General features: G+C 36.7%; 1 protein-coding gene across 4 annotated transcripts in view; it reads right to left on the bottom strand.

Moving 5' to 3' along the window:
• The window catches only part of TUSC3 (tumor suppressor candidate 3), a 124310-nt gene extending 109777 nt beyond the window's left edge, over positions 1-14533 (bottom strand). For all 4 annotated transcript variants that reach the window (XM_083834594.1, XM_083834596.1, XM_083834595.1 and 1 more), the window contains exon 1: positions 14297-14533. In XM_083834594.1, coding sequence (XP_083690720.1) covers positions 14297-14434 — 138 coding nt within the window. In that variant the 5' untranslated portion in view covers positions 14435-14533. The remainder of the gene's footprint in view (positions 1-14296) is intronic.
• Positions 14534-24372: the final 9839 nt, after the last annotated feature.

Raw genomic sequence — 24372 nt, 5'->3', positions numbered from 1 at the left:
AGACAATGAACGGTATTATATGGGGAAAAAATCTTCAGGCTTTCCAATCTGCTACTGTTGTAGAAATCACAGATCTCTCCAGGACAGAAGGGGAAGTTGTATTTATTTGACCACATGTTCCCCTGAATGTACAAGTCCAAATATATGAAATTTCATGCAAGCAGGGGAAATTATAACATGCAGACTAAGACTTCATAAAAATTTCCTCAAAAGTTTGGATTCATGTTCAGACTGATTTTTCTTTCCCTTCTTCCATCATACAGAAGACAACCCTCTTTTTTTTCTTTTGGTAAAACCTTTCCATAAAAAAATCCCACAAGCAATTAAGACAAAGTTAGAAATAGTAGGCAGTAAAGAAAGTTTTGAAAGCATCAAAATTAATAAAGTGTAATCTCCACTTTAAAAAAAAAATGGGCAATTTGTATATTGTATCCATTATCTCTGTGTTAATACATATTTCAGAGTAGTATGCCTCCTAATACCTTTTTTCAAACTACTTTTGATCATGACTAATGTTCTCATTGTGAGAAAAATCATCTATCCTCACTTACATTATTTCAGTGTCATTTTATTACTAATACTCATACATTCTTCACTACCTCTGACATTTATTCTCTGTAGTTTTATTCTATTGTGTCATCCTTTTATTGGTCACTTTATTGTCAGAGCTTCTTAGCAACTTCCATCTCTCATGAGGAAAACAATAAAAATACAACAGAGCCACTGGATTTAGCATTCTTCTTCTCTGTGACTATTACTTCCACATTTTCTAACAACAAAAGCTTATACTAAACTTTCTATTCTGTCAGCCATCTGGATGAAGTTCTTGCTTACCTGCAATTACCCATGCACTAACAGAGATCAGTACGAAGCATTCCTGGAGCAGGAGTTCTTCTCATTGGAATGCCACCTTCGCTGGTAAGTCATTCATTACAAGACAAAGAACATCAAACATCGCATGGTGTTAATACTAACGAATGGCCTCTGAGGTTCAACAGGAGGTAGACAATCACCTGTGACAGATAAAGCCCCTAGTCCTTTCAACATAAAATAATTACTTAGTAGTTCCAAAGCTATTTCTGAGCAGTTTAAGGAAAGACTATGCATAGATATCATCACATAATTTAGAAGTTAAAAAAAAAAGTGCCATTGATAAGATTAAAGCAGAAGTTTGTTGAGGAATGTCAAATCAAGACTGTACAAAGTGGTCATGATACTTTAACAGAAAACCTTCCACTTTAAATATGTTAGGAAACAGCAGCATGAACATATGAAGTCTAAATTTTTACCTCCTGCAAAGAATTTCTAAAATTTAACTGAAATCAAATTTTTAAAGGCCTATTTATGTTATTCTTATAAAAAGCGAGTATAGATCTAACCAGTTGAAAGTGTCTCTGTTTATAAGCTCATTTTAAAAACAAATTGTAGTAACTCATTGTAGGCTCAGGATTTACTGTATGGACTTCAGTAAAAATGCGTTTCCTAAAGAACTTTTTTACTATCAAACAGTTCATTAAATTTAGGAAAAGTTCTATTTTGACTTCCTGGGAGAAGTGCAGACTTCAAATTACTTTGGAAAACAAAGCTGCTGTATCAGCTAATGAACTGGTAATTTCCTCTCTCAGCCAAGTGAGCACAAGTTCTGCATCAGAGCACAATGCATTCGCTGCTCAAAAAAAATAATGCTATAACCGAACAACTTCAGCTAGATTTTTGAGCCACTTAAGATACATGCCAGTAAACTAGTGTATTAATACAATTGTAATTATATTACTTGAACATGATGGGACAAGAAAAATGCAATTAAAGATAAAAGTTGTACAAGCACGAAACTGTATTTCATCAGAGTATGCAACATATACTTGGTACTTCCAATCTCTCCAATTCGCCTCACTTGAAAAATCTTGTAAAATGAACACTAAGATACCAGCATGTTTTTTTTTTTTTTTTTAAATGAAGATGCTGAGGTCCGAAATATCAAAATCTTATGTGGGTGGAACCATACTCTCCTCTACCACGGATGACAATAAAGGTTGCTAAATCTCCAATAAAAATATCTAAACTAAAAATTTCAGTTGTGATGAATTCAGGTCTCATTGTTTTTCAGTGTAGCCCAATTGCTAATGTTTTATACAACATCCGGCACTAAAAGAAACTTATCAGCTTTTATCTCCCCTCACCCCATATTGTATTCAATTAAAAACAGAGTCAAATATCACCATATTTGACAACCTATAAACTCAGTCAAACACCACTGCAACTTCATGCTATACTTTACCTCACCTGGTATATAGTACTTAGTTTAAGCCACACAGAAGCTGTTAACTAGAGGACTGTGACCTACAGCAACCACGCGGTGAGAACAAAGCTAGCAATTCGAGGTCTGAAGAAGCTTCTCCTGGTTCTCTTGGGTACTTACAGTGCAAATGTTGTGTATTCTCCTTCTCCTCCACAAACCTGTAATATACAAACAAACCTAGAACAGTTTTAAAAAAAAAGTGCTGATTAGAGCACCTTTGTGTTACCTGCAAGACCCCCATTACATCTAGATGTTTGGGGGCCGACACTTTGGGCACAGTGCCCTCTAAACTTCCTTCCTTCAGCCACCCCCACTGATCAAGGAAGTTAAAACTGAAAATGTGACAGCAGCTTCGATGGAGAAAGTCAGTGTGTAGGGGTTATACTGAAGAACTCTCACTACTCAAAAGTAACCTTGATTTCTTCCACTGCCCTCTGTGTGTTCCCCAACTAAGAAGTTTGGCAGGCAGCACTCATCTCCAGATGGTGGACAAGTAAACCTACTTGAACAGATTGTATTGCAATATTTTACATTAAACAGTTATTGGATTAAATGTATAAATAGTTCTGGGAACTCGGGACATCCCTCTTCTGAATGATCATCATTCAGCTACAAAATTACCTTCCCTCTTGTTGTTCCTTTCCAACCCAGTGAATGCTTCAACCTTTTCTGAAGCTCTGTGCCTGCGCAAGAGGACAGCTGGACTAGATCTGTGTTAGCAAGTAGTGCAATGCTGAAGAACGGATTTGCAGAACAAAACAGCTGGTGTTGCAATCCTAATAGCCACACCCTGCACATTTTGAGAATTTTACTTCAAAATAATTCTCAACCAGTTCCAAGGACGGAATACCAATTAGCACCTGAAGTGCATTACCTGCACTTCGATTTCATTTCAGTAACAGAATCCAGTTTGCACACTCAGAGCCCATTCCAAAATGCAAACAATGCATTGCAGGTATAAGACAGCTGGTTCACTTCAGAGCCTGCTCATAAAATTAATAACACAGACCACCTTAAAGAGGATCCAGGCGCCCAGAACAGCAGACAGCAAAGCATTTAGGGCACTTTATGTGAACCAGGATAATCGTTTGATTTCTGGGAAATGGTATCAACTGCTCTCACTATTTCAATTTCCCAGAAGTGCTCTAACCATAAGGCTACTATATAAAGGGACAAGATGTCACATTCCGCTGACAAATCAAATCCTATCAGTGAATGTTACACAAGTTCACAGCAAACAATGACAAGTTTAAGAATGCCAAGTTTCTGTGCAAAGAATGGGCTGAAATACACGCTACCAAATCAGACAAGGATTGTCCTCCACACGCGCAAAAGCAGAACTGCACGTGCCTATTACCCTTGAACTAATTTAGTTATGCTAGCAACCTGCAGGACAAATATGCAGTTACACAAGAACATTGTAGATGAAAGTTTTGGTTTCTCCATGGATTCTCCATGAAGTTTGGTTTAAGTACTTGGATCATGTATAGGACCTGGGCAAATGATCAGCTATAGCCAAAACCAAAGAAGCATAAAGGAAATGAAAAGCAATGATAGTATCTGGAGCCTCTCCAGCGGATATTAATAATGTTTTATCTTAGTTTCTAAACAAATTGCCACTAAAGAAGTTAGTGCTTCCATTTAAATCACTGTCACATTCTCAGTAAGTGAACCCATCTGCTGTGGACAGCAGAGAGGCATAATAGTCTCACATTTTCATCTTGGATTAGGTTTTCTAGGACTGCCATCGTCCTTGAAATTCCAATGCAATTCCTGCCACTCACTTTCCACTAGGCCGGAAGATTTCAAGAAATCAGGCATGGAACTAAAAGATTAAAAAACTTCCAGTGAAATGCATTAAAGCTGAACCATCGCGTGGTTACCAAGAGTACAAACCGTGACTAAAGTGTGATGCAAAAATAACGTAGTTCAAACAATTTAGCAGTAGCCTCCTCTATCCTCTAGCAGATTTCAGTATTTCAATATGTTTTAAGAACTCTCACTTCTGAATATGTTTGATCACTTTACCCGGCTTCTCGTAAATCTCAGTATTTAAACCTGGTAAACATTATTTACCATTTGCTAAGGCAAATTACCAAACGCTGTCATCTGGATTTGGTGAGAACATTTGCTTCTAAACTGTAATAAAAGGACAGATCTAAGCAGCATGACCAAGATGTTTGTGCTTAGTCAAAACAGTCTTTGATTGGATGATCAAAACTTGTCTCTTTGGAATTGCATACATCTTACTGTGGGCTTCTTAATATATTTACATGCAATTTTTGGCTTGTCATATTTCACAGGCATTTTGCCTCAAAATCAGATCAGCTACCCATAAAAAAGCTGATCTGATCCAACACTCCAACCTGATCAGGCCACCTGTTAAGCAGGTCACATTGCAGCATAAGGTAAGTTAGAAGAATCTAGGACTTGTTAAGAGAACTTGAAGGAGGAATCTGTCTCTTAATGACATTTTACATGCCATTAACAGCAACTCCATGTAAGACATATGGCTGGCAGCTGATAAGAAGAAATCTTATCAACTTCAGCCATCCATCACCACGAAGACTGATCCACCTTCAAGTGATTTTTGCACTACGCTACAGCTAGATTCATACATAACCTGAAAACCTCCTTTCAGTGTTACAGCAACATTACAGCTTGAAGGAAATCTAAAGCTTTTTTTTTTTTAAAAAAAAATAGGTCAGAAAAGTACAAACATAAGAGAAAAATTTTTAGCTCTTCATGTTTTTATATTAAAGGAAGAATTTTCAGTGCTCTCTGGACCTCTGAACATCTCCTACACTATTCCAGATGTTGCACTGAACTCAACTCTATGGCCCCATTATGAAGATGGATAAAGCAGGTAGCATGAGCGCTACCTTTTCTAAGCACCTAATCTCAGGCATACTCAGAAAAAAATCTAATCGATACCCAGAACCATCTCACTAAAAGGAGTCAAAGATTTAAAGAGATGCTTGAAAGCAAAACACATTTATTGCTGTGTGCATTTGTGTACCTTCCTAAATTCAAGAGTGTTTGGCCAAGTGAGGAGATACAGATTCAGCCTGATCTTCATTAACCTGAAAGCATTCAAGTCTCACATCTCAGAAGAAATCCCTGAAATATCTTACAAATCACAATCAATATATGTACTTTCACCACTTCATACAACCTGAACAGAAACCAAGGTAGATACAACCTTAACCATAATTATGTCACTGCATGGAGAAAAAAAAATCACAGTACTCTAACGTAATGATTACATTCACGTTACTTCTTTATTGATATTATTTTTAAGGACTATGTACATAGTCTTCACTGAATAATTAGTGTACAGTCATTGCTACTATCACCTCCTCCTGTAGCTGAAGACTTTGCAACACTTCACCAGGACATAACCAGTGCTAACGATACCAAATTCAGGACAACACAGCCTTACAGTTCTGAGTTCAATATCCAAACTCCAGAGAAGGCCAAGATTTCAGAAACACCTTCCTGCTTAGCATTTCTTATTCCCTAGTTCAAGATCAATGATTATACAGTGTGCAGGAACTACACACTGATGTGTCCTACTCCTTCTTTTACTAAGCTTCTCTACAATTGCCTCACTTAATTGTAGTTTGAATTTCTCTCTTTAGAGAGCCACCTAAACACATGCCAGTACAGTTAACTTATTTCTTCGCTTTATCTAGCCCAACATCTTCCAGGGTACCTAGAAAAGTATATGCCACCTTCAGTTAAAATAGATTTCTAGATGTATTCAAATACCTTCTTTATACTACTAGATAACCTTGATAAAGCAGAGCATAGAAAGGCACCGTACTTAAAAGCACATTAATCTCCCTTGCAGAATCTGAGTCTTCAGTTATGTCTATTACAGAAAGATAAAGACTCACCTAAGATATTGTAAACAGGTTTAAAAGTAAAAATGAATTCATGTTTTTAGTAATATCAGTACCTCAGTGGATTTACTAGTCACGGGTTCAACTTAACTTAGATTTCATTCTAGTTTACTACTAAAGATAGAGGAAGGTAATACAGAGTTGGTGCTGCGAGAAGGAAAAAGAACAAAAATGTTTTAAGTAGTAATTTGCACCACTGGAGTCAACAATAAAGACAAAGAATCTACAATTATCAAGACAAGTTTAAGTAGCAGTGACCAAAAAAATACTTCTCGTACTGTTAAAATAATCATATTTTTCAGCATAGTGAAGAAAAACACAGTCATATAAAAGTAATAATACTTTTATACTTTCACTTTTACACTTATAAATGAACAGGCACTTAGAGGACAGTGCAGTTCTGAATTAAAGTCTCAACTTTATGAATGTACCTCTGCCACTAACAAGCTCTAAGAGAGAAAATGTGTTGAAAACCTAAATGTGTAGAACCTGATAATATGCAGTATTAAGGGAATTAGCTAGTTAATTAGCTGAACTGTCAATTATTTCATAAGTCATGAAAACAGGCTAAGTATCAAAAGACTTCATAAAACCATCAAGTTCACAAAAATTAACCTTATGCTTGAGGGACTTTCACCATATTATTCATACTTCTGTTACAGTAGCTCAAAAATCTTTGAAGAGACATTTACAATAACTCAGGAATGAAGACATGCATACCAAGATCTAGAAAAGTTAAACAGAAATGGAAATACTCTAGATTAAGGACTAGAACCTGTCTTAGCTGGCCTCTGTATGGCAACTGGATGAGGAAAGTAACTGAAGGTTCTAATTTTGTAATAGTACAACAGATAGTGATGGTGATAGGAAATTACCGAAACAAAAATCTAAACCTAAAACCAAAGTAGAAAATAGTTTTTAGACTTAAAGCAGTGGATGTTACAGGCTATATCCTTGAAGCACTCTACAAACTCAAGATGTCACTGCACAAAGGCACTGCACAACTGTAGTTACCACTTGTGTTATGAACTTAATATATGAATGTTTTATGTAATACAGCCAAACTTTGCTAAGCTTAATGTCCAATTTTTATTAAATTCAGAAACAAATTGCTTTGGATTCCACAGAAAAGAGCAAGAAAAAATAATGGAATTGCATAATTAGTATAAGAACTGCAACTGCTTAAGCAGAATATGGAGAATTGAGGATATTCTATAGTGAATTATCAGATTAAAATAAAATCTTACTAGTAAATCCTATTAGATGGTAAAACAGTCACCCCCTAGAAACGACAGAAGTCCTGCCACTTCAGCAATCACAAAGAGCATCGCCATGAAGAAGCCTGCACTGCCACGGGTACAGATCTTTTTCATCTCAAACCAAAATGTTGCAAATTATTTTAAAATTCTTTTGTAAAACAAGCAATCCACTCAATGAAAGTATAAGTTTGCTTATCTTTCTCTGAATGCAAAGAACTTTCTACATTGTAATAATAGCATAGAAAATATAAGTCTACCTGAAATACAGCATGTACGATCACTATAGGAATATCTTTCAATTTATTTCATGGCAATCATTCATTATATAAATTTTTGAAGAAAAATAGTTATTAAATTCTATATATCTATCAAATATTAAAGAAGGCACTATAATGCCTATGTATATTATATCTAACAGCATTATATGAAAAGACAATATTTTTTATTTGTAAAAATTTTTACATTGTAAAAATGTATTTTATATTTATATCTTTATATATTTATTTATATATTTATAGTTATATAAATATATATTTATAATATAAATTATAATTATTATAATTAAAATATAATTATAATATATATATATTATATTTACATTGTAAAAATGTATTTATTTTTATATCTGCTCACTTTCAGATTTATTAAATCAAGAGGAAGAGGCCTAAATCATACCAGATAAAGTTGTTGTTTTTTAGTTCTGATCACTAACTTAGCCAATAAAATGTGACCTTCAATACACTTTCAGAAATGAAAGTAAATCTGAAGATCCAAAATAATAATGCACAAAAAAAAAAAAACAACACCATGCTTCCCCCCTCTAATTATACTGACTGATTTATCCCGAGTATCTGCTTGATTTCTAAGTGCTAACTGTATATTCCATGTGGCTGCACAGGATGTGCTGTATAAACGGTTATAGAACAAAACAGGGAAAAAGATCAATTAAGCCACTGATCTGTCTTATGACAGCAAGGATGCCAAATGGAAACAACTGGGCAGAAAAAAGTTTCAGTAGCCCAATCACAAAAACACGATCAGGCTGTTGTAAGCATCCCTTATTTCACTTCTTGTATGCAATCACAGAAGACATTAAGTTTCTCTATGCACATTTGTTAAGATTAGAACTGCTAGTTAATTTTGTCCATTTTCTCCAAAACCTCAGTTAATTAGGAACAGAAATTGAAGGGATGCAGAGGTTTTTGTAGCTTGAAAAAAAATCAGCGGAAAACAAAGAATTCTTGCAAACACTCCCACCCCCCTCCTTTTCCTTTTAGGACAGATTCAAGAAATAACATTTAGAATTGTATTCAAAGAATTTTACAGTTTCAGGTAGTACTTATTGCTTTTATTTCACTTCAAAACCAGGACAGTTATTTTAATGTTTTAAGTATTAATTGTAAAAGCTTCTCTCCCTACTGCAAAAAAAGATAAAATACCAAATTAATATAGAGACCTTCCACTTTAAATACAGCTTTAAGATTACTTGAAGCTCAATCTATAACCCGGACTGCATTTCCCTTCAAAGATTCAACCTTTGCCAGATCTTAATTTTTAATAAAGTTTTTAAAGAGGAGCCTGTGACTTGGTATAAATGCCAAACATTTTCCTGCATGCTGTTTCAAAAGCAAAAACATGCAGCATTCCACAGTCTGGAGACCAAACGTAACATTTTAATGATTAGAATACCAAGAAGTCTTTTATATTCAAGTTTAATGTTAAATAAAATTTCAAGAGAGAGAGATGAAACATGAGTTTTAATTATTACTATTTTGTTTTTTTAAAAAATAAAAGTATCAGAGGTCAAGAATCCATCCTTTATACCACACATGCTATTGAACATGCTAAATACTTCTAATTCTTCGTACATCTTTTTTCTGTTTTCATCCAACACCGACTGTTCAGTGTTGAAGTAACAGAGTGTCCAAGGCAGCATCACTATTACTTCAGAAGAAAACTATTCTTCTAATGTTTGCTTTCTCCACTGGCTCTACTACATGTTTCTCATCATATCTTTCTTTAAATTAAACAGGCAAGCAGAATGCCGATCAGAAGAAATTAACGCTACGCTGAGAACAGCATTAGAAGACAGAGGAAGTAATTAAGTATTGCCTTTCCACGTTGGAGCAATGGCAACCAAAGGCAGCAGGTTTTGCTGCATGTTGGGCAGGCCCTGCAAGGGTGACTTTCACTACTTTTACAACAAAAGACAATCACAATAAATTAGACTAAGAAAGGAATTTTCAAACAGATGTAATATCCTGGCTGCAGTGGAAGGAACGCACTAATAATCATCACGAACCTGGAATAACCGAGATGGGCTCACTACGCAAATCCAAAGGAAAATAAGAACACACAGCAAAGCAGCAAGAGGATCCTGCCAATCTATCCCAGTTAATTTCACACAGAACAAAGTATGCTCAGGACTGAAGACTGACTCAGGAAAATTATCACATTTAGAACTTATAGCCTTAAAGAAAAGACACTGTTGCTTCTGTTTATAAAAAAAACATAATCCCAAAAGAACTGTCAAATGCTACCTTTAGTTCCTGTCTAAATGGAGAAGACTATCAAAGAATTATCTGTTCTTTATGGTCATCATGAGGACAAGAAATAACCGACTGAAAAACAGGGACAATACACGCAGAAGTTTTGATTAGAACTTCACAAAAAAATGGATCTTTATAACAGTAAGATGCTGTAATAGGCTACCTAAGTTCTAGAATCACAACTGAAGACTTCTGAGGGCACATAAGGTAAGATGTTTGTTAGAAACAATGTAAGTGTAGCTGAGTTTTGGAATAAAGGATGAGGCAGTCTGTCCTTCCAAAGTATTTTCTACAATTTCTCACAACTGTCATAATTTGTATATACACTTGGGGAAGGGGTGAGGGCAGTAAGAAGGAAAAAGTAGGGAATAATGATAAGTATACCTATCTTTAAACACTTCAAAAATACTCAGGCAAAGGAAACCATTACAAAAGCTTACAGTACGGAAGAGTGATTATAACATCATTACACCTCAACAGCATCTTTTTCAGTAGACTTTAGCTTAACAAAATACTTAACCCAAATAAAGCTGATATACTATAAAAAGACAGCTTCCCCGTGTCTGAATTAGCAGTAACGACAAACTTACCTACAGAAAAACAACTACTCCAATTGCATATCAGTGGTTTAATTAAGCTTCTGAATTATCCATCTGAAAGCTCAAAAATAAGCATTTTGTATACAGAGTAAAGTTTGTAATATTGCAAACCCAATATCTTACTTTTATGTGCTTCAGTCCAAAAAGAACGTATCCATTTGGACATAAAACAATGAATGATATTAAAGCAACATGAAATGTAAATTACCCGCGCAAATTTATAATAAAAAGCCAAGTGGTATATTTCAAGTTGTAATAGTCTCGTTCTGATTTTCTGATTTCTTTTGGTTTTTAATAGTTACACAAATTTTAAGTAGGTAAAAGACACATAAAGAAAATAAAAGGATTGGAAAGAATATGCCTTAGTGAAAAATGCTTATATTAAAATACAATTATATTACTTCAGATACTGTGAAAACAGTTATTTTCTCAAGTTACAAATACAGTTGCCAAAAGAAAAATCACTTCTTCAGTCGCTGCTATTTCCACAATCAGAAACATATTTATTTTTTTTTTGCTTCGCTTTACTTAAAGGTACTGCTCAGCACCAGAATTAAAATTGTAGAGCTAGTTAAATTTATAAAGACTGCTTTTAGGTGTGAGACTGGTGAGAAAGATACAATGTTGGTCTTCATCTAAGTTCCAAGTTAAAATATTTTATCTCTGGGCATGTTAAAAGAGTCAAATGGTTTCTACATATTTCTTCAGTGGCAAAAGCTGTCTTGGGTGTCCACAATACAGAAGAGCGAATAGCAGGATTGAAGAGAAGCAAAAAGACTGTTCATAGGTTTATGGATTCATGCTGCTATTTTACAACTTCCATGACACCACAGAACTAATTCTGAACTAATTCAAAACCATTCTTTTTTTTTGAAGATGAAACTCAGCAGCTTTCTGTAATTATCATTCAGAATTTTGCTGCACAGGACAATGTATTTCAGCAGTTTAAGACCTTGTATTTTCCACTCTAAACACAGATATAACATAGTATTTACCAATCAATACAATGAATCTGCGACACAAAGTTATGCCAGTTTTCTCTAGTTTCCTCTATTTGTCTTTCCTTGCTAGCAGTAATTTCTTCAAACATATTAAATAGCTTAACTCAGTCCTCTTTTTTTCTGTAGTCATTATTTCCATCTTACACGCTCAAACAATCAATCCAGACAACGATTTATACATAATTTTCTACATAGCTGACACTTTAAAAGAAAAAATAATAATAAAAATCATTGCCTTCACCAAGGTTCCTTTCTTTCTTATGATCCAATATCAACACCTCGAGTTCTTCTCAAGTATTTCATTTTGAAGTACTTTTTCAAGCACTCAAGGTTTTCAAAAAAGTTGATTGGGAAAGACATTTCTTTTCTCTAGTCCTTAACCTCTCCTTCCATACAATCACCCCCAAGAAATGCACACACAAAGCAAAGAAGAAAAACGAATCTGAGATGTGACATCTTTTTATCTCCCAAGATAGGCATTTTAACCCTACTACATTAACTTCCCTCTTGAAGGTTCACTTCACAAGAATTCACTGTACGTTCAACTATTTTTCCAACTTCTACAAAAGCTACAGCAATCTTGTCAGTCTTTGTGTGGAAAAACAGGCTCATTTTACTCACTTAACCTCCATCACCTTTGCCTTTTGCAACTACGCTTCCAGACAGTGTTGCAAACCAGGAACCCCAACCTCCCATACCACAAGTTTCTGTGCTCTTCCGATTTACACGATTATCCTGACAATATTTTGTACATATTATTTCCAAACGGCTTACTGTGAGAAAGTTCAAGTTTTGTATTTCTCATACAGATATACCTCCTCCTTTCCCCCACATATTGGGCAGTTTTCTACATGTAGGTAACAAGGCAAGAAAAGAAGCCTGGCTTTAGCTGGCCAGAAACATATATACATACTATACAGAAACATACAAAGAGACAATCATAATATTTATGCAATTAATTAAACCCTGAAAATCACTGTGTTATGCTTTAAGTTTGCATTTAGGGTGAGGAAAGTGCTTACAATGTTGCAGTAGTTTCTCTAAAGATGTAGCTGTAGATACAGTATGTTTACGTAACACCAATAAGTGTTCTGTCTATACCAGCAGAAGTATCAAACAGGACTAAAAAGAGGAGGTAAAACTATGCAGAAGGCTAAGCATTAGTTCATCAATTAAATAGGTTAAAGAAGAAAGAAATCAAGCAAGAAGCTTTTCAGATGAGAAACACCACCTTGAACAGCATCACCAAACAGCTAGGCAAAATGTATCTGTTACAATCCTGTTATCTACTGTCTCTTCAGTAAAACTGGTAAACTTTATAGAAAGCATTTGTAGATGGCCATTTTAATTTGCCATTATTTATTGCCAGGAAAGGATTCCATTTACAAAGAAATAAAAATTATTTCAGCTATCTTGGTAGCACAGCTGCCACTCCACGGGAAAGTGTCAACAAAAGTTGCAAAGCCAGTACATCACAGCATGGGAGAATCAATAGTGATAAACACCAAACACATTTTATTAAAAAGAAAAAAAAAAATTTTTGAAAAAATAAGTTAATTATAGCAGAAGACTGCCTACTCTTTCCAGTTGCAGAAAATTGTCCAAAACAAAACAAACAAAAAAAGCAAGCAAAAAAAAAGGGAACATGTAGAGTTCAGGTGTTAATTTTCTACCTTGACACCCAAATGATTTATCTCGACTTCCGAGATTGTTATTTAACTTGGTAAGTCCACAAAGTCAGACCACTACTTTGAAACTTAAATCAGGATTTTACAGACTACATTAGGGCTTTTACTTCCTTGACCAATAAACCTTAATAACCTACATAGTTAAAGAACATCAAAACCAACATTTTTGACCATTCTCTCTGCTGGATTATATAGTTGAAGGAGATGATTTGTTAGCAAAACTTTCCCTCTCCTTTTCCACCACCAAGTACAAGTCTGGTAACACTAACAGAAAAGAAGGGATGCAAATAAATTAATTAAACTATAAAGCTCAGTTTTGTAGCAGTCAGTAGCAGTCTGTGGTTATTCATTGGTCAGTAAAAGGTTATTTTCACCCTTAAGTTACAGAGAAAGTGTAAGGAGATTCTGCTGGCTGGCCTAGTGATGGGTACGCAAAAACCTGGCCTGAAACTGAGTGCAAGACAGGATGAAGTGTAGTAACCTGCACTAGCATCAAAACCTGAATAAGGCACACATAAACACTATGTGTTAAAATCCACTTTTTGCACGTTTCCCTACTGCTGAAGGACTCCTACTGAAACCGAATGCGAGCTGCCCCTTCCTCCTGCTCCCCTCACCCCCAGGATGCCCCGAGCAGGCTGAGCACCTGCAGCAGCACACGGACACACCCGCCAGGACCCTCTGCGTCCGAGCCGGCACCTTTAATTTCTCTATAACTTCTCTTTAATTTTTCCTTAATTCCCTCCTGCTGCTCGCTCGCCAGGGCTCAGCTCCCCCCGCCACGCTGCGGGTGGGGGCCCCACGGGGCCCGGCCCACAGGTGGGAGGCCACAGGGCCGGGCAGGGGCCGCAGCAGCCGCTCCGCCGGGGCACGGCCCGGGGCTGCCCGGCGCCCCCCACCCCGCAGGCACCCTCCCCTCGGGGCCGGGGAAGGAGCGGAGCCGTCGGGGCAAGGAGGAGGACGCAGGGGGAGGGCGAAAGAAGCGAACGTTTCTACCTCCTTCTTTTTCTGTCCTCCCCCGAGCTGGCCGCAGAGGAGGAGGAGGAAGAGCAGCAGCAAGAGGAGGCGGCTCCCGGCCGGCGGGTGCGGCACCAGCACCGATAGCCGCCGCCACGGCCGGGCGCCCGGCGCCATCTTCCCGCCGGCCGCTGGCCTCCGTCGGGCAGAGCACCTGCGGCACCGCTGCCCACCTCCCCGCCGCTGATTGGGCTCCGGCCCCGGCCAATCGCATCGCCCTCGGGGCGCGGCGGCTCCTGGGAGATGTAGTTCTAGTCCCGCTCGCAGCGCCGCGTGCTGGAGGGAGCTCACCGGCGCCATTTTGGCGGAGGTGGTGGGCACTGGTGTTGGGCGGTGCGCCCTACGTGCGGGTGTGTGGTGGGGGTTTCATGTGCCCTGGCTGGGCTGAGGCGAATGGGATGACATTCAACAAGGTCCTGCACTTTGGCCACAATAACCCCATGCAGCACTACAGGCTTGGGGCAGAGTGGCTAGAAGACTGTGAAGAGGAAAGGGACCTGGGAGTGTTGATCGATGCTCAGCTGAACATGAGCCAGCTGTGTGCCCAGGTGGCCATGAAGGCCAATGGCATACTGGCCTGTATTAGAAATGTGTAGCCATCAGGTGCAGGGAGGTGATCGTTCCCCTGTACTCAGCTCTGTTGAGCCTGCACTTTGAGTACTGTGTTTGGTTTTGGCCCCTCAGTACAAGAAGGACATCAAGGCCCTGGAGCGTGTCCAGAGAAGGGCTACAAATCTGGTGAGGGCTCTGGAGCACAAGCCTTATGAAGAGCGCCTGAGGAAGCTGGGATTGTTTGGTCTGGAAAAGAGGAGGCTCAGGAGAGGCCTCATTGCACTCTACAACTTCCTGAAGGAAGGTTGTGGTGAGAAGGGGGTCAGCCTCTTCTCTCAGATAACTAATGATAGGACTTGAGGAAATGGCCACAAGTTGCGCCTGGGGAAATTTAGATTAGACATCAGGAAAATCTTTTTCTCTCAGAGTGGTCAGACAACAGATTGGTCAGGGAGGTGGTGGAGTCACCGTCCCTTGCGGTGTTCAAGAAGCGCTTGGACAAGGTGCTACGAGATATGATTTAGTAGCTTAGTGGGTAGTACTGGTGATAGGAGGATGGTTGGACTAGATGATCTCGTAGGTCCTTTCCAACCTTGTGTTTCTATGATTCTATGAATGTCTCCATCAGATACTTTGTACCAAGGCCCTAGAAACAGAGTGGCGCCAGACGTGGTGGTGGCCCCCCCCGATGGGTATTTCTGCCCACCTGGAGCAGGGGGAGCTGCTTTACCTACTGGCCAAAATTCCCCATCCCTCTAGCAGCCAGCCACCACAGCAGCTGCCAGAACCACTGCTTCATTAATCAAGACCATGTATAAAAAAGGAAAACTGAAGACCCTTATTTTCCATATGTTTGTATGCATACACTTTTCAAATTTCACTATTCACACTAAAAGTTGTCTTTGCAGAAAATAATATTCATGTAATACACTAATACCGTTAATTTGAATATAATTCCCAGAGCATTAACCATGCAGCTTTAATTTGATATTCTTGTGCATGGTACAATATTCAAATCATCAACTGCATTTTTTTTTTTCCATGGAAATACATACTGCAATGCATAAGCTAGGTAATGTTAAATTAATATGCATCTACTTATTTTTTCTCAGACTCCAAGTCCTCACCTTATGCTACATAAGTTATTTATACACATCTGTGCTACAGACTCCACAGACAAAACTATCAATTTCTTCAGAGATTTTGTAATGTCACTCAAAAATATTATGAATTTTATAATCAAAACACCATCTGAAAATAGAAAGATGAGACACTGAGAGAGTATTCAAAAGTATCTGTTTATTTTGAGCACAGAATTTTTAGATGGTATTTTAATGATAATATCAGATGCTAGTTCAGTGATACTGCAGACATCTTAGCACTATGTGTTTAAAACATTGAATAGGCTGTTGTGTTCCTTTCGGTTATATTTGCCATGTGCCTTTGAGGAGTTACTCATATCCGTAGGAATTACAGATCATATTCAGATAATCTACCAGACACTTAAGATTGATCCCAGTGTCTTAAGTTCAAGAAGGTTCAGACCATTTTATCCATGTTACATAGGAAGGCTGGCCCAAAAGCCCTTGATCATAAACTTTGAATTCAGATACCAGGGGCGCCATAATTACTAAAAAAGGTGATATCCAGATGCTGACTTTTTTCTCAATTACCCAGACTTTGCTCTGTCGAGTAAATATAAAAAGTAAGATCAAGATAGAATGTTTGCAAATGAAGAAGGAATGAGTTCAAAAGAAAGAATGAAAACAGGAAATTGAAGGAAGGAAAGACAGGACACAGGAAGAGGTTTGTATGTTTGAGCAAGTTGAAAGTAAGAAGATCAGAAGTGAGAAGCATTAGTTTTTCCCAATGTGTTCCAGGGTTTTGGAAGTTCCATGTCTTCCGGAGCATGTAGGCCCATCTTCTCCAATATGACCTCTATTTGGGTTCTGGAATTCTTTATGCTGCCTTTAATCTCTGAGGCTACATTAGCACAAAATGACAGCATGGACAGCTTTGCTTCTTTTTCACTCAGCTTTCTAACAGATTTCGATGACAATCAGAACTTTCATATTCCTGACTGGTTTTTATTTGCTCATTGGTGACCTGTGTTTCTTTGCACTCCAAAGCTAACTGGAGTCTATGGTGATGGAACTAGCCTCACAGATATTTTACATGAACATAGCTGCTGTACAATTACATGTATGAATTTCAAACGTGTTTCATTAACAAAATTAAAAAAAAAATCTCTTTCCTCAAAAAATTAGAGAGGTAAGAGTAAAGCCTGGAAAAGAAGTGCAGTGCTGGAGAAGGATTAATGGAAAGATTTCACTGATTTCACTGGAGACAAGTAGTAGAGCGAAATTTGGCTAGGGAGAGTGGTATGAGGAACAGCTGATATGAACGTGACAAACCAACAGATCAGATTAATTCAGATCAAACCTTGCAATCCAGAAACATTAAAAAAAAAAAAAAAAGTGGGGGGAGTGCAGCATTACATCCTCTTAAACTATGTACCCATTCAGCAGTGTGGCTTTAGTTTTGATTTAAGCCCATCACTGGAACATTTAGTTATGATAGCAGCTGCTTAGCTTAATGAGAGAAATGTCATATGAGGCTTCTGTGCTACAACTTCATGGAAAAAAGGAATTGCATTTATGAAGTACAATTTAATATTGGCCTCACCCAAAACAAAGTAGTTTGGTCAGTTTATTAAGCTATCATGAAACATCTTAGTCATGGGAAAGCTTATATGCGTCTTTAAAACCAATGATAACCTTGAAACTAAAATTCTTGGACATTTCTTAATTAAAACTTCAAAAAAAAAAGTTCTGAAGAAAAAAAAAAAACTTTGTTGTGATTTGGGATCAAAATAAATGTGTCAGAACTTTCTGCAATAAATTTACATTAATGCAATCCTGTTCCTTAAGAGATGGATGTTAACGGACAGTGTCAAAGGCTACTTCTGAGAGAAAAGATTGCAAACTTCTGACCAAACACAGATTCTTAAGGACCATTTTATTACTTTTATATAGTCATTTAACAGTCACAGGTCAAAAGATGCAAACTTTTAAGTTGAAAGATGGATTTACTCCTACAATCAAATGGAATGATACCTTCTCTTCTGGCTTTCAGCTGCCAGCCTTCAGAGAGCTTTTTTTCATTCACGCCCCATTGATATCTCTTTAACCAATGAGCCACATCACATCCAAGTCAGGTCTGAAGAGTGGTTTACTGAGTTATATTTTTTTCTTTCTCATGTTAAAGATGAACCATGCAGAACAAAACTTGGAGTAGCTGGGAGATACAGCCTCCCACAGTGGCAAGCTGCCATTAATCAATTGCTGTCAGTAAGTAGCAATTTGAGGCAGAAAACTATTGCAATATTTGGAAATCAATAGGAGTTTTATCTGTCACAGATGTACTTTTCAAGACATCGAGGCTCTTGGGTTTTTGCATTGCACAGGTCCTAATGCATACCATCAGAAAAAAAAATCTGCTCATGAGCAGTAGTACAGCAGTTGCTGATTCCTTTTCTGGACTTTGTTTAGTCTTCGTAAAAAAGATAAAACCACCTAGCTACCTGCCAGCCATCCAAGCTCGCCAGTTTACTAAGTGAACTATTACATTTTTCTCTCTCTGGACTTCAGGCAACAGTTGGTCAGGCGGATAATACTGAGAATGCCTTCTTGAACTGAAACCATAAAATTTTTTTCCAGAATCATTTCTTCCTGAGCAAGACTTTGATTCATTCCTCAAGAGTACAGCCTAGTACTTGCAACAAAGCGTACTGAGTTCACTGTTGAACATCAATTCTATCAGCATGCTTTATACCCCTTTTGCAATAGAATAGACAAGTGCTATGAAAAGACTGACTACAGAACTTTGTACCTTTTTAACTTTAGTATTTTTTATTACATTTAATTTTAGTAAATCTCTTATTTATGTATACAAATCCAAGTGATATATTTTTTCTATCATTCCCCTGTTTCATTAACTTAAACTAGGATTCCATAGAGTATTATGCAAAAAAAAATAATTGCTGGATGGAATTGGACAAAAAAAAATCACTTTACATCTGCACCAACATGCCATACATATCAATTTATTTTGTTTTGAAAACTTTCAGATTTTTCTTTGTTAATAAATTAATGTTTCATATTCAAATCTTTTCATATTATTATGAATGCATTACATTTTGTCTTGGATAAAGAAAGTCATGGAATAGAATAATCCATGTATTCTGGAAAATTTGGACAGCAATCTAAGCATAACCAAGAATTTTCCGTATAACACTATATTTAAAGATATAAAAATACATAGATATATAAGTGTATATCAGCAACGGAGTTCCTAGTACTTGAAAGGAATACCTAAGATCAGATTGTGCTGCTGATTTGTCTAATTTTGCACCACATTGATAAAACGTAAGAAAGTGTGGTTAAGAGTCCTGACCCTTGTTAAACAATTCTCAGACTGTTTTTAGCCTTATGCTTATTTAGCCCTGATGCCATGTTTTGTTTGTTTAGTATGGTTTTGGCTGATCTTATTCTACAAAGTTCCTTTATCTGTAAGCACTAATATATCATCTATCATATCACAGACATATTTTTAGCCTTAAAGGAAAGTTACAGACATCCATTAACATCAGGTAGTAAAAAACAGAGCTAGGAAAATGAAAGCCAAAACATTCAGAAAAATATATTTCAGTTCCCCAATGAACGGCAAAATCATTTGCAACTCATTAATACAGTTTTAACTGTTCTATAGTAAGTGCAAATTCCCAATTAATTTAAAATTTACATTTTATTTTGTTTTCAAAAAGTGTGCATATTTAATGGCTTAAATAAGATTTAAAAAAATGATGGTGAAGACTTGATTTGTGTATCAGCTGTCCAGTTTTTGCTCATGAACATCTGGACTAAAAAGCTTGTTGAAATTTTCCATTGTTGGCAAATAGTTGCATAATAAATCTTGAAAATTATGCCAATGGGCACCTTTAATTCTTAAGGAGCATCACTATAACTCATTCCTCTCCCAATAGCTATGCTATTTTGAATGAAAACTCAAAGTTTGAAATGTGAATATAAAAAAGAAAGGTATCTTATGGGTATGAAGTTGCTTATGCATTTTAATATCTCACTCCACAATCCAGACCAAAGTAAATGTTTGATGCGAATGTCACAGTGATTCTTACTGGGGGTATAAGTTGGATTTGTGTCACCTAGTTATATTTTAGTAAATTTTTTCTGAACTAATCAAAGATAGCAAGTATTTTAGATGCTAGTTTTAGGGATCAGTTGAATTACTCTCTAAGAACAATTTTAATTTCAGTTTTCATTGTCTGTGCAGATACTTCTTCAGACTAAGCATCAAAATGTTGGTTGGTAGAACTTGGGGCAAATTAAGACCATCTGTGGAAATATAATACACAAATTTAATACTTTGGGTGAATAAATGGAAAGTGATCTGCATTTTGAAGTACAGACATAACAATCACTCTCCTGAGAACCCTGAATTTTACATTTCCTAATGGGTGCCTAAAATAGGAGCTTCCTCTTGCCACACAAAGCCTGGCTTTGATTTCTGGAAGTACAGGGGTAAATATATAATTACTATAGGACCTATGAGGAAGACAGGAATATTGTGAGGGACAAAGTACAAGAAATATCATCCAAAAGCTACTAAAATTTTATAGTATTGAAAAATTATAGTCCCAATTTCAATTATTGTCTTCGTAACTGTTGTGGTTGGTGACAATTTAGGGATGCAGCACAGCACACCAAGATCAAATGCAAATTATTTTAACAATATCTTGAGGGTCATGAAAATTAAGGGCATGTAAAATACTTACTAGTCTTAGGTATGAGTATTTCATTAACAAAAGAAAGGATCTTGAAAAAAATCCCAAGTCACGCAGCCCAGGTGGTTTTTTCAAAAGTAATTTCTTTTACGTGTCTCCCTGTGGAAAGGTTGCCTTTGATGCCTTTGAGAATGCTAGTTATTTCTTCTCTTGGAGAGTTAAGACAAATTTACATTATTTCCGCATCAATAATGAGTCTTTTTATAGCACACCATAAGGTTTAATCTGTTCCAATAATAATTGTAATAGAGTACTGAAACACCATTTTACTTTAAAATAATAAATATTTATGTTAAACACCAGTTCAGATTGTGTGCTTTTAAGGAACAACAAATTAACATTTGATTAGTTGAAAAATAAATATTGTAATTAATTAAAAAAAAATCAAGTACTACTGAGTATTGTACAAGTTTATGGTAGATACTCAAAATGATTTTTCATTGTTAAAGGTGATAAGAACATCAGATGAAAATAAAATAAGTGGCTACTTTAAATAAGCTATTACAGATTTAATTAGCTGAAATATCAGTATTTCACTTTGTCCTGGTTCCAGTTAGGACAGAGTTAAGTAGCTCATAGTAGCTGGTAGGGTGCTATGTTTTGGATTAGGATGAGAAGAGCGCTGATAACATGCTGATGTTTTAATTGTTGCAGAGCAGTGTTTACACCAGGCCAAGGACTTTTCGGCTTCTCGCTCTGTCCTGCCAGCGAGCAGGCTGGGGGTGCAGCAGGAGCTGGGAGGGGACAGACCCAGGACAGCTGACCCAAACTGGCCAAAGGGGTATTCCATACCATCTGACGTCATGCTAAACAATATATAGGGGTGGCTGGCCGGGGTGGGGGGGCCGGCTGCTCGGGGATAGGCTGGGCATCGGTCAGCGGGTGGTGAGCAATTGCATTGTGCATCACTTGTTTTCTTACACATTATTATTGTTAATACTATTATCATTATCACTATTATTATTATTATTGTTATTATTATATTCCTTATATTCCTTATATTCCTTATATTATTATATTCCTGTCTTAATAAACTGTCTTTATCTCAACTCACCGGCTTCACTTTCCCGTTTCTCTCCCCCATCCCAGAGAGGGAGGGGGGAGGGTGAGCGAACGGCTGTGTGGTGTTTAGCTGCCAGCCGGGTTAAACCACAACACACTTGCAAATAATAACTTAAGGAGAGAATTCATGAGTGTTCTTACATGCATTCACCTAAGCATGCTCTGAGGTGAATGTTGATAGCACATGAAATTTTAATTGCCCTTTTTCAGTACGCATCACTTTCAGACTTTTTGGTATGGTTATAAAAGTCTGTTTTTTTCTTCTAGAGTGTGTGCAATGAAAGAAAATATGACAAAGGGCCCTACCTTGTGAGAGATGGATAGAGCATTGATGGGTATGAACCTCTCTAAAATCCCAGGAAAACAAAACCAAAACCAAACCAACCAAATAAAAAACATTCCCATGTTCTTCAAAGAGGAAGCCGGATTCTGTCCTGTAAGAAAATCCTCTATACTGTTTATGGTTTTAAACTCAGTTCCTGAGTTTACAGCTTTCAATAACTCCCCTTAGGATCTAGAAAAATCAAATGGTTCTAGCAAGACAAAAACAAAACATGGCTACCTACAGTAAGGTACATCTTTCTGGCATAAAGAAAATAAACACCTATTGAAGAAGCTTTTTGCATGTGACATTTTCAGAGGAAAAGGATTGTATAAGTTTAACTGTCTTAAATATCTTAAAAATTAAGCAACAAAATAAATTGTAAATTATTCATCAAGTACATCAGGATAATTTTAATTATCTGATATTAAATAAAGGTAATGGAAACATTTCAAAGATCTATAATAATGAATGTACAATATTATTTCTTAATGATTTTTTTTTCATCCCTATTGATAATTATTCCTTAAAGAAAGGAATTCCAAATTCCCATGGATAGAAAATGACACTGACTTTTGTAGGCTTCTAACCATTATTACTTTTAATATTAATTTTCCTGAAATATCATGTATTTCAAACTCGTGGTATGTCTCCTGCTTTGTATTTGATTTGGGAGAAGTTTGATTTTGGGAGAAGTTTTTACTGATACGTGTTTCTTAAAAAAACTATTCTACTTGAGACAGGCCTTAGTCTTCAGGTGAGGTTCCCCAAACCAGAAGACTATCAGATGATGCTGTTGGGATGGCATCTCAGTTTACAGGCTATGAATGTCCCCTAGTGGCACTTCATTTTCATCATTCAAAAAAATAAAAAATAATAAAATAAAAATAAAATAAAATATATATATATTTTCTCCACTGAACAAATTTTTCAAGTCATCACAAAGCAGTCTTCTCCCTTACATTTAGATTTTTTTTTAAGATTTCATTTACATGTGTTTTAAGGCTTGCCTATACAGCCACACTAGAGGGAAGAGAAAGAATACAGAACGAAAAGCCTTGTGGACAGTGAGAATCTCCCTTCACTTTGCTTCCTCTGAAGGACTGTAAAAACATGTGACTGATGGACAATTTTTCACTACATCCTTCTGTTTCCCTCATATGGGTTGGGAGGATATCTTACAGAATAAAAATGATAGCACCTGTAAGAACTGCCAACCTGCATCTTGTGAACTTCGTAAGACTTCATTATCCATGCTGTCTTCCCTAACATGACAGCTAACATGCCTGAATAAGCTGTGCGTATTGAGAGCTTCAAGAACCACTGTTGCTAGTCATGCATCACCTCTTGCAGTTAGATGTCTGTCACCTTATTCTTTCCCCAGTACAGCTTTAATGTATTCTCTGACCTCATGTAGAAAATTGTAAGCCATCCATCTCAAAACAGCTTATTATAAACACACATGGCAAATATGTGATTTAGCTATGATCTGAAGCACAGTGTTGTGACCCAGTACCTGGTTCTGTTTCAGTAAGACAATTGCCAAACCAGACTTCAACGGCTTACATGCTTAAGCAAAGTCTGACAGATGTGGTATTTAATGGGCTTTTAGTTTTGCGAGCTGCTGCTATTAATAGAATCAGCATCACAACGTGGGAGGAAATCCTTGTTGTTCTGAAGCCTCACTCTGCATTTTAAAAACATATCATTTGCATTAGTTTATTAACTTAGGTTACACAGTTGCAATGACAATAAATGAAGGCCAAAACATAAAAACAAAAAATTTAGGGAACAGTTAAAGGACGGAAAAATGGCAATTACCTGTGACCTAGGGGTTATGTTAGAAACTCATTTAACATAACCTGTCATTGTTATATTGTAGTTCTCTAGCACAATTCTTCCATGCATAAGTGAAGGGATATAAAATTGAATTAGGACAGTATTAATGTTTTCTAGAAACTAGAAAGACCAAAGTTGGATCATATAGTACCTGCACTTCATGAAATGAAGTTAAAACCAGAATGATGTGTAAAGGGTAATTATTCACAAGAATAATGTGAGCTCTAAGTTATGCTACTGTAAAGATTAAGGAAGTTCAAACTAATTCAAGAGATGTATATAGCATAACGTGATTACAGTCAACAGGTATATATGTAGAGAAAAGACATCTTCAATGTGAAAAAGCTGTAACAGGAATCAGCAATAGAAACTGAAGTTAAATTCATTCACATTGAACACGCGGTGCAAGATGTCAAC

The sequence above is a fragment of the Anser anser genome, assembly GCF_964211835.1.
Source record: "Anser anser genome assembly, chromosome: 4".
Taxonomy (NCBI): Eukaryota; Metazoa; Chordata; class Aves; order Anseriformes; family Anatidae; genus Anser; species Anser anser.
This window is presented reverse-complemented; position numbering and strand designations above follow the sequence as displayed.